A 16660-nucleotide genomic window follows, 5' to 3' on the forward strand; every position below is an offset into this window, starting at 1 on the left:
ACCACCTCAGCATAGATTAGTCTTTAGTGATTTTATACTTCAGGCTAGAGAGATTCAGGAAGCAGACCAATCTAGAAAAGAAGGATTTGGAAGCTTTTAGAGACACCCAAATTGAGAAATTTAAGGAGATGGAGGAGAAATTACAAAGTTGTAACAATGTGGGTGAGTTGGAGTTACTGCAGGACAGCTTACTGAGTACCACAACTCAAATCTGTGGCTGGTGTAAAGTTCCAATCAGACCTAGGATGATGTGGTGCTGGAATGATGTTGTAGATAAGGACATGAATGAGAGTGAAGAAACAAGCCTGGAATGACTGAAAGAATTATACAGTACCAGAGAATCATATCAGGTAGCATGGAAAAAGGCTAAAACAAAGGTATATTTAGACTGGGGACAAGCAGAGAGGGGAAAGTATGCAAATGTTCTGTATCATGAAGATCAGAGGCTTGAGATATTTTGGAACACAAGGCTGTATCAGAGATCATTATGATGTGGTAGGAGAGAAGTGTATTCACATGGATGATGGTTCACATGTAGTTAGTGATTCTGCAAGGAAGGAAACTTGGAAACACTTTTATGAAAGTTTGCTAAATGTAGAGAATGCATGGAAGAAGAAAAGCTCACCTAATGTTGATCTAACAGAGGGGACGGCTATCTGAATTGACAGTAATTTGGTAGATAAAGCAATTAAAGTTACAAAGACAGGGAAATCCTCTGGCTCATTAGGAATGACTGCTAAGATGCTTCACATATCTGGTGGAGAGTAGGATATGTCCTTGTCTCTTATATAGATAAACCAAGCAAGAGGGAGCCAAATGCAATAGTTGGTGTAGCAGTTTATAGTCAACAGGTACAAAGGCAAAGGTGATGATTTAGATAAAAATAATTACAGATGCACCAAATTGTTGGGCCAGGTGATGAAAGTTGCAGAAAGAGTAGTAGGTCAATTAATAAGTAAGAGAGTTAGTGTAGATGAGATGCAGTTTGGATTTGCACTAGGTAGAAGCACCACCAATGCTTTCCTCCTGGTGTGCAATTGCAGAAGAACTTTGCCAAAAATATCTGGTTTTTACTGACATAAAGAAGATCTTTGACAAGGTCCCCACACCTGGTGGGCAAGGCAGAAGACAGGGATAGATAAGAGGTTGGATGGGTAATGTTAATATGCATATGCAATAGAGTGTAAGTGATTTGAGAGAAAAGCTGGGTGTATGATGCATGGAACGTAGTATGCAAGAGATAAGTCTGTGCTGGTACAGTCATTTAATGTGTATGAGTGAAGAGTTGCATGGCGAGGTGCTGATCTCTAATTGTGGAGGGAACGTATGGAAGGGCTAGGCCCATGAAGATGTGCGACAAAGTCATGAGAAAGGAGCTATGGATGTTGATAGTCACAGAGGGGATGACAGAGGATTGGTACTCCAGGTACTTTGGTGTGCTTGAGAAAATATGACAAGCTAAGTAAAACTGAGGTCGTACTTGTTCCCTGCATTACTCTTCAGCTGAGTATTCACAATCCTGCAGGTTCATGGGTACTAATTCCAGGTAAATGTACCTGTTTTGGTGCTGCATAAAAGCACCCAGTTCACTCTGTAAAGTGGTTGGCATTAGGAATGGCATCCAGTCATGGAGCCTGGGCAGCTTTTAAGCTGGCCAGTTCCTGTCAAACCATCCAACTTCTGCACACATGGAAAATGGATGTTAAATGATGATAGAAAATGTTCTCATAAACACTGTGGTTCCAATATGTTGAAGGACATGAGGTAATCAGGGAACTCTCTTTTTATAATAAGACAGAGAACTTGTCCTTCCTCCTAAAAACTACCAAAAATACCTTCACTACATTCACAACATATCCTAAAAGAAGGCGAGAGTTAAATTGGAAAAAGTTATAAATAGTGACTGGCCCCATATTTGACCAAAACAAAGATCCATCCTGCATCATACCAGTCCTGTCTAGACCCCTAATCTCTGAACAATCAATTTCAACAATCTACAAAGATCACTAAATAGTACACTTCATATTCTTCGAATTTTGTATCAACCATTTCCACAGTCCATGTGAATAAGCAAGTTAGTTATTAGATGAGACTGCTAGAAATAGCAGCTAAATCTCTCTGAACAGCACCTGACTTTCTTGAAAATGCACGGACACACTTTCTTAAAAATGTACGCACACATGATACATTGTAGATGTCAATATGCTAAAGCAAAATGAACATCGCTTTAATTCTCTCTAATCACAAGTCAGCTTGATCATGGCTGATGTTGATCTAAACAACAACAACAACATATACAATAAAGCTAAAATGTTTAAAATGAAATATCCACTTCAATGCGTGTAGGCAGAGTTTGTTACAGCAAGATGAAACACCACACAATCCTTGCTGTTACATGTTCAGTGAAACTAAAACTACCAAACACGTCATTAGCCTCTTTAGTCTCAAACTCTGTGCTGAGAAACAAATCGATAGAGACAAGTACAGAAGCACAGTGATTGTCATACTGCAAGAAGGGGTTCATTCGATATCTGTTGGTGCCCAGAAATGAAATAATGGAAGAAATGCAATCTATCCAAACTGATACACTGCAACCCATATTACAATGCTCTGCACATTAGATTGCACATTACAGTCCTCAGATGGGAAGAATATGGTATATCTACAGATCACATCCAGTCATTTCACTAACTACATACATACTATAACTATACAACAACAATAGCAACAAGTAAAACAACCACAAACTCATGATACTTTATAGATTGCAATGAAGGTAAGAGCAACACAGGAGGAGTTTACAACAGCTTATTTGGATTGACGTTTGATGTTAACTGGGGAATCTTCTCTCATTGATTGAAATTAATAAAGAGAGAAAATCATGGATAGATAAATAGTTTTATATATATGTGTGTGTGTGTGTGTGTGTGTATTTGTATATACGTATATTTATACATATATATGGGTGTGTGTATATTTATATGCCTATGTATCAATGCATGTGTTTGTGTGTGTGTGTGTGTGTGTGTATATATATAGTTAACCCAAACATGAAAACACAAAGAGAAAACACAACAACGCGAGGACATGGAACAAATATAGTATTATTGGACGCTCAGGAAGGAAGGGAAGAAGGAGGGTTTAATGTTTCGAGTGGAGCTCTTCGTCGAAAACATAGGAGAAGGAAAGATCCAGAGAAGGGAAGACAGAGGAAAAAAATCGCCAACGGTACACACGTGGTCACATTTTGAATGACCGGAAGGAAATGGGTGAAGAAAAGTTCTTTCAAAGACAGGAGAGTGCAAGAGGAGGTATGTTTGTGTAAGTGTGGATATGTGCGTGCGAGAAGGTCTGCATGTGCATGTGTGTGTATGTGTGTATGTGTGCAATGATAACACGTGTGTGTAAACAGAGTGAGAGAGGAGATGGTAAAGTGTATAACATTCATGGGTTATGAGTTCAAACCCACCATTGACAATTGTTGTATTTCTTTGTCAATATCTTTATTTTATATGGTCACAACTCAGCTCTAAGGAATTAGTAGCAGAACAATTTGGTTCAGTCTCATACCAGAACAACACTCTATCCACTTAACTATTATCTCCACAATATAGTTCTGATAATGCCACTGTATATCTTCCCTGGATGTGTTAAAGATAAGTTCACATCAAAAATTCCTTGGGACAACCTGGTGAGATCTGTGACCAGATCTGTGGATGGTGCAAAGTTCCCTCTCAACCCAAGGTAACATGGTGGTGGAACAACGTAGTTGACAAGGCCATAAGAGAAAAGAAACAGGCATGGAAGGACTGGTGGTAGCAGGGAATTGTATCAGACTGTCAGCTAGGAGATAGGTTTATTTTGCCGGAAGGGTAGCAGAAAAGAAAAAATTTGGCAATGTCCTGTGTTGTGAGGACCAAAGACTTGAGGTGGTTTGTGCTGCAAGACAGTGTGTGAGAGAGAATCATGATGTCATAGGAGAGAAATGTATCCGCATAGATGATGGTTCACTTGCATTTAATGAGGCTGCAAAAAGAGAGACTTGGAGATGCCATTATGAAAGATTGCTAAATGAAGAGAATGAATGAGATAAAGAGAGTCTGCCAAATGTCAACCCATCAGAGGGACCAGCTATCCGAATTGACAGTACCTTGGTAGATGAAGTAATTAAGGGTATGAAAACAGGGAAAGCCCCTGGCCCATCAGGAATCACTGCAGAGATGCTTAAAATATCTGGTAATGTCGGCTATAGTCTAGTCACCCATTTAGACAATCTGGTGATACATGAAGGAGTCATACCCAATGACTGGTGTAGCAGTACCATAGTCAACTGTTACAAAGGTAAAGGTGATGCATTAGCTACAAATAATTACAGAGGTATCAAGTTGCTGGATCAGGTAATTAAAGTCACAAAGAGGGACATAGGCCAACTAATTAGGGAGAGAGTTAGTTTAGATGAGTTGCAGTTTGGGTTTGTGCTAGGGAAAAACACCACCGATGCTATATTTCTAGCAAGACAGCTGCAGGAGAAATACTTAACCCAAGGTAAATCTCTGTACCTGGCTTTCATTGGCATGGAGAAAGCCTTTGACAGGGTTTCCCTATCCCTTATCTGGTGGTCAATGAGGAAACTAGGTACAGATGAATGGTTAGTGAGAGCTGTACAAGCCATGTACAGGGATGCTGTCTGTAAGATGAGGGTTGGCAATGAGTACAGTGAAGAATTCTGGGTAGGGTCCACCAAGGATTAGTCCACAGCCCCCTCTTATTCATCATAGTCCTCAAAGCAACAACAGAGGAATTCAAGACAGGATGCCCCTGGGAGCTCCTCTATGCTGATGACCTTGCTCTAATTGCTGAGTCATTATCAGAACTAGAGGAGAAGTTTCAGGTGTGGATGCAAGGACTACAATCGAAGGGCCTTAGAGTCAACCTAGCAAAAACCAAAGTCTTAATAAGTAGTAAGGCAGACAAACCACAAATCCCTTCAGGTAGATGGCTCTGCTCGATCTGTAGAGAAGGCATAGGTAGAAACTCGATAAGATGTACCCAGTGTCAGCTATGGATACATAAGAGGTACAGCAATATCAAAGGAAAGCTAACTGCGAAGATAGTTTATATGTGTGGCGAATGCTCAGGAGCAATAAACACTGAAAATGTGCAGAGAACATCTTCCATCAAATTCCAGGGGCAAAAAACTACAAGTAGTTGATAGCTTTCATTACCTAGGTGACCAAGTGAAAGTGTAACTTCTAGAATAAGAATAGCCTGGGCAAAGTTCAGAGAGCTCTTACCTTTGCTGGTGGCAAAGGGCATCTCACTCAGAGTAAAAAGTAGACTGTATGACACATGTGTGTCAACAGCCATGCTACATGGCTGTGAAAGATGGGTTGTGACTACTGAGGACATCCGTAAGCTTACAAGGAATGAAGCTAGTATGCTCTGCTGGATGTGTAATGTCAGTATGCATACACAACAGAGTGTAAGTGCCCTGAGAGAAAAGTTGGACATAAGAAGCATCAGATGTGGTGTGCAAGAGAGATGACTGCACTGGTATGGTCATGTATTGTGAATGGATGAGGACAGCTGTGTGAGCAGTGCCACATCCTAGCATTTGAGGGAACCTGTGGAAGAGGTAGACCCAGGAAGACCTGAGATGAGGTGGTGAAGCATGACCTTTGAACATTGGGCCTCTCCTAGGCATGACAAGTGACTGAGACCTTTGGAGATATGCTGTGCTTGAGAAGACCCGGCTAGCCAAATGAGACTATAACCGTAGCCTATGCCAGTGCTGCATAACCAGCCCATTTAAGAGTACCCTTCAATCATTGGGCAATAATCTCTGCTTGCAAAGACCTGTTGAAGCAAGTGAAATCGATGTCATGGCTGATGACAGTACCACCTGATTGGCACCTGTGCCAGTGGAATGTTAAAAGCACCATTCAAGCTTGGTCATTGCCAGTGCCACCTGACTGGCTCCTGTGCTGGTGACATGTAAAAAGCACGATTTCAGAGTGGTCATTGGCAGAGTCACCTGACTGGCTCTTGTGCAGGTAGCACATAAAAAGTGCCATTTGAGCATGGTTGATGCCAGTACCACCTGACTGGCCCCCATGCCAGTGGCACATTAAAGCACCCACTACATTCTTGGAGTGGCTGGCATTAGGAAGGGCATCCAGCTGTAGAAACTTTGCCAGATCAGATTGGAGCTTAATGCAGCCTTCTGACTCACCAGCCCTCAGTCAAACTGTCCACCCCATGCCAGCATGGAAAGCGGACATTAAATGATGATGACGACGACGATGATGTAGTACCTTTACTAACAACAAAACATCTTTATTTGATTGTATGTGTGCATTTTAAAAGATTTTTAAAATATTTGTTCATTCTTAGATTACTTTATATCTGAAGATTTAACTTTAATGAATTCATTAAAGTTTTTCTTTTAATTATCAGGATTCTGGTCGAGCAGCAGATATTATGGCAGATGCTTACCAAACAAAACTCGAAAATTCAAATGAAGAAGATGAAGACAAAAATGACAGGTTTGTTCTTCATTTCGATAGAACAACAATTTTTTTTTTTTTGCTTTTGTTGTTGTCATTACTGTTGATGTTATTAAATATGTTGTTGTTTAGCCCCTATTAGCCCTGATAGAACAGGTCTATGAACGTATGTAATCCAGTCTTTATTTCCCTGTATTTACATACTTAGAAGACTTTATTATTCCACTGTGTCAGTCTTCATTTTTGCTGAAAGGGTATGATTTGAAATGGATTTAACTTATATTTTTAGCAGTTTTGAGTGGCAAGGTAATCTGCTCCCTCCTTGGCTTGCAACTCTGCTATTACTATAGTTGATAGTTTGATTTTAGAGCTGATATTAATAGCGTTGTAGATATTTAAAGCTTTGACTGAAACTGATGACTAATCAGATTTCTTTAACTAAAGACTCAAACTTTTGGCAGTATGACATAACACTGATAATAATACTAATATTGATTTGTTATTTTGACACAAGGCTCCATATTTGCTGGGGAAGGATAATGGGTCCAATTCAGGACATGCCTAGAGATGTTTGGTTTTGTCTATTTCGTTTTCCATCCAATTTAAAAGATCAGATCAAGCAGTAGGTATCATGAAACAACATGAAAACACATTAATAGAAATGGTAATTATGAATAAATCTAGTATGGGTTTAACAAGTTCTGGGCACACTGGCTCCGGCTGTAAACTTAATTCATTCCATCTTTTAACACTGAAGTACCTGGTGGTGGTTCAACAGGAGCATTTGGTCCTTCACAGCCTTTAACAGTCCACAACGTTGTGAGCATTCAGAACCAGCCATGTCTTGATTTAAAGTCTTTTCAATTCATAGCATCACTGTTTGCTACAGGCTGACATGTAAGGGGTTCTCAAAAGGAGGTCTACTAGCATATAAGCCAGAGTTACTATAAGCAACATCTCTAGAAACAACCCCATTTCTTGTCAGGCCTCCCCAATCTATGTCTACCAGGTTAATTATTTACAAGATCCAAAAATTGATTAGCAGCAACCCATGAGTTCTGTTTTATCCATGTCTTTTCCTCATTAATCTTAGTTGTTCTGTAAAACTTATGGGTGGTGCCTTTCCTCCTTAAATTAAGATTTGTCCCATCATTTGTTATCACTAATAGTGTAGCCTGATTAACATAATTCTGATTAGGGCTCCAAGGTAGCCTAACTTATCTTCTTTGTGACATCAGTATAGACCTTATGTTATTCTTTATAGCTAACTTTCTTTTAATCACTATTAAAAGATTTACATATTAATTTCTGAAATAACTCTTCTTTCTCCATCAATTCTAAGGAAACTGAAAACTGATATCAGAGAGCAAATTATTAAAGAATTTGAAAAGGAATTGAAAGGAAAAGGGATAGATAACTTGGTTGACTATGTGTTGATGTCCCTAAAACGACCAAACTTGCTGACTGTTTATGATAAAGATTCAGAGAAAGAATTTGATCTAACAATGTTCAAAGCTGTATTCAAGGGTAAGAAATAGTTTAAAATTAAATTTTCAGTTTTTTTATATTTTCCAATCAGTTTGACTTTTATTAGACGTAATTGTAATTTAGATTAATTATTGCTAATTAGACTAATTATTACACTTGTAAAAAAGTTGAGAGCTATTTTTAGTATAAAAAATCTAAAAAATCTAAATTAGGATGAAATATGCAGAGAAAGAATAACAATATTATTGATGACTTATACTATTATTTGTATATTTTCTTATAAGTTTTGGGAGGTTAATCCTGTACCTGAAGCTTAATTAAGCTTCATCAATAAGAGAATCGATGGCTGTATCAATGGATTTTCTAGAGAAGCTTCTGGTATCTCAGTGAATTGTATGTTGTTATTAGCATTGTACTTTGTCTCTGGTGAAGACATTTAACTCACAGGTTCCCCTTTTCTATATTACTGAAAATAGATACAAATTAGTAAAAACAGTATGCTTCTGCAATTGTTATCACGATGAATATTTTCCAGATTTGAGGCACTCAATCTAACCTTAGCCATAGAAATAGTTAGTTGGAAATAGTTCTTGTCTTGACGAAATTGCCATTTAATATATCGGCACAAGAAGGCAGCAAACTGGCAGGAACGTTAGCATACTGGGTGAAATGCTTTGTGGGATTTGGTCTGTCTTTACATTCTGAGTTCATCCTTTTGGGGGTCGATAAATTAAGTATCAGTTGCATACTGGGATCAATCTAATCCACTAGCCCCCTCTCCAAAAGTTTCGGGCCTTTTGCCTAGAGTAAAAAAGAATATATAGGCGCAGGCATGGCTGTGGTAAGAAGCTTGCTTCCCAACCACATGCTTCCAGGTTCAGTTCCACTGCATGGCACCTTGAGCAAGTGTCTTCTAAAATTGTTTCAGTATGGATATTGGGTGGCTGGACAAATGTTTCAAAGAGACAGAGACATTGAGAAGAGCCAGATTAATCAATACTGAAAATATTGCGCTCAACATAGACATAGAAATCAGAGAATTAGATCTCAATCGCCCACACATCTAGGAACAGTGGAAATAGAATACATCACAAAAATGAAAGAGTAAATTAGTAGAGAATATTAAAGAATAGTTAGACTTATATTTAAACACTGAAGTCAATGCTGAAACTAATATAATAGAAACAAACATGCTAGCTTTGAAAACCTTAGATAAAAAGACCCTATTAAAGCATACAGAAGTCACCACCACACAGCAGACAAAAACAGAATATATCTACCCCTCTCAGGAGATGGTGTTCTTACACAGATAGAGAACTACAAAATAAAAGCAGTTGGACTGGAAATGTACTTACAAAGAACTGGTGCAATAGAGTGGATGTGAATTACTGCCCATATCATGAACGAGTGCCATAGACTTGACCAAAATCTCTATAAGTTGTGACCACACGATCAAGTAGTGAAAGTGCTCCACTGGAAACTGTGTGAAAAGTGAGGGCTGGCTAGAGAGAGTCAAAACGCAGCATGAGCACAAACCACAGAGATTGGCAGAATGGAGACTATCAAAATCTTCTGCATTTCCCAATTCAAACGTATCGAATGCTAGAGCATAACAGACTGGACCTAGTGGTGGAGGACAAGGTGCACCACATATGTTATATAAATGATGTTGCTTGCCCCGTTGACCCACGAACAATCAAGAAAGAAGATGAAAAGATAGATGCAATCATTTTAAGTACCAAATAGCCAGGCTATGGAAAATGAAGAAGATGAAGACAGTGCCAATTATTGTTAGATCCTTGGGAACAGTATGAGAAGGCATCAAGAGGAATATAAAGGAAATCGGAATAGAGTTCCCAGTAGAACTGTTACAAAAGGATTTCCTTCTTGGCACGGCCAGAATAATCAGGACAGTATTAGATAACTGTAAAGAGCAGGTAGTAAACCCAATACGCATGCAAGACTCCAGGTGTTCCAACAAAACCTGTAATAAAGAGATAATAATAATAATAATAATGATAATAATAATAATAATAAATCTAATGCCCTGATGCAGTACCAGGAATGCCCTGATGCAGTACCAGAAATGCCCTGATGCAGTACCAGGAATGCCCTGATGCAGTACCAGGAATGCCCTGATGCAGTACCAGGAATGCCCTGATGCAGTACCAGGCAGTGGCTCTCATGGCTTCTGATCTTAACTGATTGGAAGTGTTATCATGTACATTGTTTGTCTTGGTAAAAAGATGGGCTACAGCAAATATTCTGCTCAATACCAAAGATTTGATGTCAGTTTTGACCTTAACCATTGAGCATGTCCCTTAGTGGCTGACGATATGTGCATCTCTGATCACAGAGCAGAAGTAGTGGGGGAGCATCATAGCCATGTGTTGAGAGGGATTCTTTGGGGTTTGAATAGTTCACCTCTGGAAACATGGGGGTTCTTTCAAACATCCTTAAACAACCCTTATTCAGGGACCGTTTGAGCGGGATGGGCTACTCAACCTGAAGAAGAAAATTCTAACTGGGCCCCACCTGCAAGGTTCATGTGCTGTTTATCTTGATATGAGATCACCATGTCGCACACATATGGTTGTGATACATGTGCCTGGTGTACCTTTATCAGACGGGTAGTCATGATGGGTATATGGGCTTCGTATATTAACCCCAGTGTCACTTTGATGGCATGAACTGCTCTCTCACTCAATAATAATATAATTAAATTGAAGTGCAGTGGAGCCAGAAGCCTCTGCATGGACAGTATATACATTGAAGCCAAAATGCTGATGTAGACCAAGCAACAACATCAGTAGCTGAGAAGCTCAGGACTGAAAACAGTGACTGAAAGTTCATTTGGCAGCAAAGATCAAATGTTGCCTTCCCGGAGAGTCATGAGAAGCTTAAAGAAACTTTACAACAAAGTTTTTCTGAAAGTACGATTCCCTCTTGGCTCATTAATGGTGTTACATTCTACTTCAGAAAAATGAAGAAGAAGCAAATGAACCAAAAAATCATAGACCCATAACCTGCTTAACAACAATGTATAAAAATACTAACATCTGTCTTAACTGACTATACCTGTAGTTTTTTAATAGAAGTGGTATCTCCTTAATGAACAAAAGATTGTAAACATGGGTTCTATAGTTGTAAAGATCAGCAACTCATCAATATAGATGATTTTGGAAGATTGTCACAAACAACACAAGAAACTTATCAATAGTATGATAAAAAGTCTTGGTAGCTACCACAAAGCTGGATTGGAAATATTTGGGAAGTTATAAAATAGCACCTGCTCTGCAAAACGTCTTATGGTATGAGATTATGGAAAACAACACTGACTTTGAATAGTGACAAAGAATCTTTCAATGCTAGGAATGTAAGAATTTCATGTGGCACTTTCCAGAGCGACCCTATAAACACTCTTCTTTTGTCTAGCTTTAATGCCTCTTTAGAAATTGCTCGGTGATAGGCAAATAGCTATGTCTTTTAAAAACATTCATGATTAACAACGATGAATATAATGATCAAATTCTTCCATTAACGTTATTAAGTTTTGGATCAACCTTAAAGGGGTCTGACAGAAGTAGAGAATTGAAAGACATTTTGTACTGTTTTTGCCCTTTCTATGATAAATATTGAGGACTGAAATATCTGTAATAAGTTTGTCACACTAAGTTATTACACATAATTACATAAAATTTAAGCATTAAACTTCAAATCCAAATATTACTTCTCCTCCCCCTCCTCCTCCTCCTCCTCCTCCTCCTACTACTACTACTACTACTAATACCACTACTACAGTAACTACTATCATTTGGCAACATGTTAGGCGTAATTGTGCAGACCAATGGTCACGGTCTTTTAATTGTGACCACCCTATCTTTTTTTCCAAGACATCTACAATTTCATCTTGGACTACTTTATCTGATTTGTGCTTCCGTTTTAAGTCAGTAGGGTGATATAATATGGTGGATTCCATATTTATTTCTATTTAATAAAACATAGATATTCTTCATATATTCCGTCATAACCTTGTCATTTCATTATGAACACTGAACATCAGAATATAAAGCTAGAAGAAATACTGCTAAGCATTTTCCGTACACTAACGACTGGCAAGCTCACTGTTTGGGAAAATAATATGAACAATAATAAAAGTAGAGTGTAGGATTACAAGGTATTATATGAGTCAGCAGTGATTTGCGTTGGACAAAGCATATCTCTAAAATTGTCAAGAAGGTCGAGGGTCTTGGCATCACTCAGCAAGACTTTTGTTAGCCGCTCTCCAGCCATCTATTTAAAACTGTATACAGCTATGGTACGACCACACTTGGAATTCGCATCATCAGTTGGAACCCCTATCTTGCTCAAACATTGACCTCCTGGGAATCTGTCCAGAGACGTGCAACCAAACGCATACCCTCCATCAGACACCTACCATATTCTGAGCGCCTTGCTTCCCTGGGCATGGATTCACTGAAGCTCCGGTGTCTGGCGACGGACTTGGTAAACACCCACAAAGTTATCAACCACCTCACCAACAACAACACTGAACACCTTTTTGATCTCCATGTGTCTAACACACGTGGACATGCCTACAAAGTTAGAAAACAACACAGCTCCCATGACTTTTGGAAACAATTTTTCACGCTCAGAGTTGCTGAAGCATGGAATAAATTGCCTGCATCAGTTGTTGACTGCCATGACACTGCATCCTTTAAGGCCCTCATGCTTTCCGAAATCCGCCAAAACTACACCTGATTATATATACACTTTAGATGAGTTGTAGTGCACCTGAGCACTGTACACAATTATTATTATTATTATTATTATCATTAACTATTTTGATTTACTCTCTTTACTCTTTTACTTGTTTCAGTCATTTGACTGCGGCCATGCTGGAGCACCGCCTTTAATCGAGCAACTTGACCCCGGGACTTATTCTTTTGTAAGCCCTGTACTTATTCTATTGGTCTCTTTTGCCGAAGCGCTAAGTAACGGGGACATAAACACACCAGCATCGGTTGTCAAGCAATGCTAGGGGTACAAACACAGACACACAAACACACACATGTATATATATATATATACATATATACGACGAGCTTCTTTCAGTTTCCATCTACCAAATCCACTCACAAGGCTTTGGTCGGCCCAAGGCTATAGTAGAAGACACTTGCCCAAGGTGCCACGCAGTGGGACTGAACGCGGAACCATGTGGTTGGTAAACAAGCTACTTACCACACAGCCACAAGAACATTTTAATATCAACACACTGTTTCATGTAAAATCTATATTACAGCAAAGAACAACATAGAAAATATGAGGCTCGGATTGGCATGGAACAAACCTGATGTTCTAAAACGTCTAATATCTGAAAGAGAAGCTCCCTGGGAAGTAAGATAATATCTTTTTTTATCACTTCATGTTGTGAACAATTATTAATTTAACATTTTTTTTCTTCTTGAGAGGATGAAGAGTAAAATGTTTTCAATACAAATGTATTTTAAATATCGTTTTAATAATTTGAATGCTTGTAAAATAATTATTGCTTGTTTGTTAAATTTTTTCACTGGAGATAGTCGAAGGATCACTTTAGGCAGGAATAGCAAGTGGGAAATTTATGAACCTTGTGTATGTGTGTGTGCATACTTATTTGTCAGAATGTGTATGATGCTGCTGTGTACATCCATGTGCGTTTATCTCTGTCTGTCTGTCTGTCTCTCCCTATAAAAAAAAACAAAAAAAAAATAAAACTTAGATATGTTTCGACCAAAGATTGGTCCAGGCCATGTCTAACTTAATAGCACCACCTGATAGGATTATTCGAATCCTGTTTAAGTCAAGTTTTGTTCAAGTAGTGAGTTCTTGTTGGGTGAGTTGTATCTAGTTTTGTTCAAGTAGTGAGTTCTTGTTGGGTGAGTTGTATCCAATTATGGGTGGCTTATCTGGTATTCTTTGAAGGAATCTATCCAGACTCTGTTTAAAGTTAATGGGATCCTTTTCCTCTTTGATCTCTCTCGGGACAATGTTAAATAGGGCAGGGCCTGTTGAGGAAAAGAAATTATGTTGCAGTGTACATGTATGTTGTGATCTTCAATTTGGCAGGGGATGTATAGCCCGTGGTCCAAGTCTTGGATGAACCTTGAAGCTAATGTTTAGGTCGTTTGGGCAAAGTTGGCGGTATATTTTCCGCATCGTACAAATGATGTACCGCTCACGGCGACGCTGGAGAGAGTAGAGTTTCAAGGCTTTAAGGCGATCCCAATAATAGAGAGCAGCCATGCCTTCAATTCGTTTAGTGAGTGCCCTCTGGGATGACTCAATTCTGGAGATGTTTTGTCTTGTGTGAGGAGACCACAGTGGGCAGCAGTATTCAAGGTGTGGCCGTACAAAGGAGGAAAAAAGTGGTATGATGACACCTTGTTCTCTGGACCGGAAAGTTCTTAAGATCCAGGAACTCATCCTACGAGCTATATCGACCTTCTTGTTGATGTGTGCACTCCAACTGAGATCGTCATCAACAATTACACCCATGTCTCTGATATTGTTAGAGGCTGTGAGCGGTTCCCCTGAAGGAAGAGAGTATGGCTGTTTTAGTGAGGAGTTTCTTCCAAAATGCATCAGCTCAAATTTTCCCTCGTTCAGTTGCATTTTGTTTCTGTCTGCCCATTGACTCACGGCATATAGATCAGACTGGAGTTGAGTTCGGTCTGCTTCTTCATTGACGATTTGCTGGAGCTTGGTGTCATCAGCAAATATTTTCAGTTTGCAGTGATGTACGACACTGGAAAGGTCGTTTATGTAGATTATGAAAAGTAGCGGACCCAAGACAGTCCCCTGGGGGACACCGCTGGTGACTTTTGCTGGGCTTGAGTGGACTCCACAACTACAACATGTTGTGTTCTATTCGCCAGGAAATACTTGATCCAGTGTAGAACTTTTCCACGGATTCCAACATTTGCCAATTTTGATAGTAGGATATTATGGTCTACCCTGTTGAACGCTTACTGAAGTCAAGAATATTGACATCAGAGGTTCGAACCTGTTCCCAAGGCTTTGAGTACATCTTCAATGTGATGTAAGAACTGTGTTAGACAGTCCCTGCCACAGCGGAAGCCATGCTGATTTGCATTTAGGAGTTCTGGGTCTCCAGGAAGTTAGCCATCCTTGATCTTAACACTCTTCAAACACTTTGATGATGTGGGAGGTGAGTGAGTGAGATGGGCGATAGTTGAGTGCGAGGGATCTGTTTCCCTGTTTTTGAAAACGGGGATGACGACTGGGATAGAAACTGTCTTGGTATATAACCTGCGTCTAACGAATTTCTCCAGAGGTTGGTCAGAGGGACTGCAAGTTGGTGTTTACATTCCTTCAGGAGACTAGCGGGAATCTATCAGGGCCTACAGCAGAGTAGTATTTGACCTCATTTATTGCTGCTACAATGTCAGTGGGAGTGAGGTTATGTCTGCAATTTTGTGTTGGGAGTCAACTTCGTTCGCTTCTCTTACGTCAATATCAGGGGAACACTAAAGACAGAGCAGTATGTTTCTGCAGTATTTCTGCCATTCTTTAGCATCGTGTTGGGGAATGCCGTTAGCATCAATCAATGGCCCAATGGGTGAGACAGTGGTTCTATGCTTATTTGCATAGGAATAGAACACTTTTGGGTTCTGTTTGATGTTTTTGATTACCCACTGTTCTCCGCAGCTCTTTGATTTTCAATGGGTTTTCATGTCGTTCTGCAGATGAAGTTTTTCCAGCTCTAGCCTTTTCATTGTTGTTGAACGTGGATGTTGTTTGTGGGAATATTTTAATTGGTTGATTTTTTTGTTAAGTCTTTTGATGCGCCTGATGAGTGTTTTCTTCTTTTTAGGGAGCCGATTTTCTGTTTGTGTTAGTAGATTTCGTGGGAGCGTGTTTAGACCATGTATATGTGACAATGTTTTCAAAGTGCTGCCATGCGGTCTCAATATGGGTGGAATTGAGAGTAAAAGACCAGTCGATGAAAGACAGATCCTTTCTGATTGCTCCCCAGTCCGCTTTGTGGAAGTTTATGTTATCAAATGAGTGCCATGGAGTGGGATTGGCTGGTTTGGTTTTTATATGTCGGGAATTGAAATTGCAGAGTACCATGTCGTGATCTGAGAGGAGAGTTTTTTCAACTGAAATACTGTGAACGAAGCTAGAGTGATTGGTCAATACCAGATCCAAGATCGTTTTATTCTGTCTCGTTGGTTCGAGCACAAGCTGAGTAGGAAGTATTCATCCATTAGATTAAAGAGCAGTTCCACTGCTGCTCTATCTGATGTAGAGCACTTGCCTAACTTTAGTGTATTTGTGGGCCAGTTCACATGAGGGAGGTTAAAATCACCCATTACTAGTATGTTTCCGGAGAGTGTACTTCCGAAGGAAGGAAGGACTTAACTTTGCTAAGGCACTCTTCAAAGCACTTTAAAGGTGCTTGGGGAGGCCTGTAAAGACCAACAATGACTATGTCCTTGGCCTTGCTGAATAGTGATACAGATTCACAATAGCCATTTGAAAAATATGTCCTTGGCATCAAGTAAGAAGGAGTCATGGATAAAGATGGCTGTCCCTCCCTTATTTCGGTTTGTACGATCCACACGAACAATGGTAAAATCTTTTTTTTCACCTCGGCGTCT

At 39.5% G+C, this 16660-nt stretch overlaps 2 protein-coding genes across 3 annotated transcripts in view; one reads left to right on the forward strand and one right to left on the reverse strand.

The window, feature by feature from the left end:
* The window catches only part of LOC115221043, a 336595-nt gene that overhangs the window by 179248 nt on the left and 140687 nt on the right, over nt 1–16660 (reverse strand). The gene's annotated exons all lie outside the window — the stretch shown is intronic.
* LOC115220995 (transient receptor potential cation channel subfamily M member-like 2) overlaps nt 1–16660 on the forward strand; it is a 47090-nt gene that overhangs the window by 1906 nt on the left and 28524 nt on the right. Inside the window, exons 2-4 of one of the 2 annotated variants that reach the window (XM_029791214.2) lie at nt 6457–6546; nt 7865–8033; nt 13297–13391. In XM_029791214.2, the coding sequence (XP_029647074.1) occupies nt 6457–6546; nt 7865–8033; nt 13297–13391 (354 nt within the window). Of the gene's footprint in view, nt 1–6456; nt 6547–7848; nt 8034–13296; nt 13392–16660 lie in introns of both variants that reach the window. The other variant, XM_029791213.2, reaches the window with a different exon arrangement.

This window comes from Octopus sinensis, linkage group LG17 (genome assembly GCF_006345805.1).
Source record: "Octopus sinensis linkage group LG17, ASM634580v1, whole genome shotgun sequence".
NCBI classification, from domain to species: Eukaryota; Metazoa; Mollusca; class Cephalopoda; order Octopoda; family Octopodidae; genus Octopus; species Octopus sinensis.